This window comes from Laccaria bicolor, genomic scaffold, assembly GCF_000143565.1.
Source record: "Laccaria bicolor S238N-H82 LACBIscaffold_3 genomic scaffold, whole genome shotgun sequence".
Lineage (NCBI taxonomy): Eukaryota > Fungi > Basidiomycota > Agaricomycetes > Agaricales > Hydnangiaceae > Laccaria > Laccaria bicolor.
Genome location: NW_001889874.1, coordinates 26,113 through 29,685, shown reverse-complemented (window position 1 = coordinate 29,685; position 3,573 = coordinate 26,113). Strand labels below are relative to the sequence as shown.

Below are 3,573 nucleotides of genomic sequence, written 5' to 3'. Positions count from 1 at the left end.
ATGTGTCATTATCTGCTCTATTTCTTCTTGTTCATCTCCATTCCAGTTAGTCATTGATACATCCTCCATACCTATGATTCCTCTAACATCTCCATGATTGAGTTATGTATACACCAAGCAGAAACAAAATCTTTAATCACTCAGTTTCTGTCTCTTGAGGTGTAGATGAAGTACTAATTGCTGAGAATAACACTCTACAGCATTGTGGACTCAAATATCATTGTTATTATTTAAATATCCCAGCTCTAAAATCAATGGATTTCACAACAATGTTGTAATCCTGGGATTACTACATCAGGTTGTTGTTTGGTTGGTTGGCATCACCATCTACTCTATTTGGACTTCCCCACTCATGCAATGTTCTCCAGAAAGTTTCTGGAGCCTGAACCTGAACCTGAACTGAACTTTGCATTTGGTTCAGAGGTTTGGGTTTGAACTGAAGTTCTGGACTGAAATTTGGCAATGCTAGCTACATCCTCCACCATCAATTCTCTTATAATGTATTTAGTGTCCTTCCCTAATCCATAGTTTGTCTTTAAATCTTACACTGATAATTTCATGAGTACAGAAATTGTTCAAAAAAAAAGTATATAGGAAGTACTCCTATACCTCACAGCACTTACTTCTTTTTTTTGACTTAGAATAAAATTTGAATGAAGTCTTGCAGGATGTAAACAGATATAATTTTCGACACAGAACACACCATCACAAAGCTTCACTGAACATGATGATAGAGCAACAATGAGCTCTGTACATCATTTTATGACCTTCTGCCATGACACAATGCTGCAAACTTGCCTTTCCCTGCTATGACATCAACGCAGGCAATGGCCCCTAGTGTTCTTGGCATTGAGCCAGTTCTGAGACATGTCTCTGCCAGCCCAATCACTCAACCTCCACCTGCCATTCCCCAATGCAAACTTGACTACTGCTGTGCTGACTATGCTGGGGAAGACATCAACACAGGCAATGGCCCCTAGCCAAAGGTGTTCATGGTGTTGACCCAGGGTTCTAAGACATACCACTCCCAGCCCAATCACTCAACTCTATCCCCATTACCCAAGGCAAACTTGACTGTGTCTTGGGGATGACATCAGTGCGGGCAGTGACCTCTAGCCTGAGGTGGTGTTCATAGTGTCAAGCCAGGGTTCTGATACATATTGCTCCCAGCCCAAGAGCCATGCATATATGCCAATAAACTTCCATAGGTAGATGAGAAGTGGGCTGGAACTCAATGTAAATGGAAACATTGAACCATAGGTTCATGCACACAAGATGTGCACATCAGACACTCTGCACTGCTTGTGATGCTTAGGCATTGTCACGGGTAACCCCCAGGTACTTCTGGCCATACCTGTACCCCTACCCATGAAAACCCGTACCCTCAACCATGGGTAGGGGTTTCCATGGGTAAGGGTGCAGGTTTTGGTGGGTTTGGTGGGTTTGGTGGGTTAGGCAGGTCTTATGGGTTTGGCTCCACAGGTAGCTACTGTACAGTGTATTTTCCTTAAGTATTGATCTTATTCTCAGTCATATGTCAAACAATAAATTTAGTGTACAAGTAACTTAATACGAAGACAACTAAAACTGTATTCTATTCAACTAATTATGTACAAGCTTTGGACCAGTGCCTATGGCATGGCACTCACTGTAATGGCTACAAGTAACTAACTACAAAATACATTATAGGTTAAGTAGAACACATAAGCAGACAGATGTATTAGGATGGGGAGAAACAGCCTCATCATTGCATGGTTGTGCTTGTGTTAATTGTGGTTGTGTGGCTGTCATGTTGTTGTCGCATGGTCGTGGCACCATTGCATGTTGCGATGGTCGCATGGTGGTGTTGTCATTGTGTCACTGTGCTGTCATTTCAATAATGTCGCTGTGGTGACCATCATTTGTCTGGCGGTGATGTTATTTGGGTGGGCAGGGGAAGAGGTGGGATGGAGGGGACTCACTACCTCATTGTATGTGGCCATGGGTTTGCATGGTATGAATGCCACATCGCGGACACAACATAGCGCCTGCATCTACATCGTTGTTGGGTGTGCAGTGGAGGTTGGAGCAGTTGGTGTCATCCCATGTCCTCGTCACATCATTGTGCCATGTTGTCATCATGGGGACCGTCATCCTCATGTCCTCATTCATCATGTCTGCATTCCGTGTCCTCATTGCATCATCATCCTGTGTCCTCCTCATCACATCGTTGTCATCCATGTTGTCACTCCAACATTTTCCTGTGTCTCAGTGAGGTGGGTTGGTATGAACATGGGATGGGGGGTACTCACCATGTCCTCATAATGTCGTTGTCCCATATCCTAATACATATGGGGGGGCCAAGAGGGAAGAAGGGATGGGGAAGACAAACAGAGACACGAGAGAAGCTGAAGCACTGTATACACATGGCACGTTAGGGTGGGTTCATGAACCTGCCCTAAAGTGCCTTGCATATATAGCACTTCAACTTCTCTTGAGTCTCTTTTGCTTTCCTTCTCCACTCCTCCCATCTTGCAGTATGTATGCCGTAGCTGTATAGTTAACTGCCCCTTATATATATGTGTTCTTACTTATATGTGTGTAGAATATTTCATTAATTCAAAATGACGTGCCATCATAAAAATACAAAACCAAATACAAAAAGCTCCCCTCCCAGTGTGACCTGCAGTTGATAAAATACCTTACAAATTGTTCATGTATCCCTTATGCAGAACTTGGCAACAATAAATTAGTATTTTTTGATCTTACTGCCAGGCCTGCTGTACAAACACTAACTAATAACATGACAGGTATTGCTATGGGTACCCACCAACCCCTGCCATGGGTATGGGTTTGGTTAGGGTAGCGAAAATCAAACCTGTACCCCTACCCAAGTGTACCCTTACCCATAACCTACACAGGTTGCTAAACCCGTGACAATCACTAGTGATGCTCTACATGTCAAGTGTAAGACACTCTGCATGTTAGGCACAGTTGCACATAGAGGTCTTAGCCCACAACAGGCTGCCATATAATGTCTACAAGATGCTCTGCACATCAAGCACAGTTCCAAGGCAATCAGTGCCTCCATAAGACACTCTACATGTCAGGTGCAATGATTTACACCTTGCTACACACCAAATGGTGGTTCTGCATTGTGCCCTGGCCCCCACTGTCCAAGACACTCCCCACTTTGAGCACTTTTCCAGCTTGGTGTTGTCGCCTGCTGTTCAAGACCCTTCCCACTTTGAGCACTGTTCCAACCTGGGGGCACAAGTGTTGCCATCATGTCCACTTTCCTGAACATAGGAGGTCTTTATTGTCCCCCACAGATTCCTGTAGGACTCCTGAGGATTCCTGAGGATTTCTGCACAGTCCCAGGACTGAGTATTGGCTGATGTACCAGCCAATTTTTTCAGTCCTGTGGGGGTCCATTCCTGAGGATTTTCAGACAGGACTAGTCCCAGGATTGATGCATGTGATGAGTCACATGACCTATGAGCATGTGCTTGGATACATCATGTGATGTGATGCATCCTGTGCACATGTTGGTTTTCATATGTGACACGTCACGTCACCTCTCTCTTCAACCAT

At 44.3% G+C, this 3,573-nt stretch overlaps 1 protein-coding gene across 1 annotated transcript; it reads right to left on the bottom strand.

The window, feature by feature from the left end:
* Positions 1-815: 815 nt before the first annotated feature.
* On the bottom strand, positions 816-2,318 carry LACBIDRAFT_322388 (uncharacterized protein; the record flags this gene model as incomplete). Its single annotated transcript, XM_001875465.1, has 5 exons — positions 816-976; positions 1,023-1,117; positions 1,650-1,657; positions 1,962-2,027; positions 2,292-2,318. 5 exons carry the CDS (start codon positions 2,316-2,318, stop codon positions 816-818), a joined length of 357 nt encoding a protein of 118 aa, XP_001875500.1.
* Between the last annotated feature and the right edge of the window lie 1,255 nt (positions 2,319-3,573).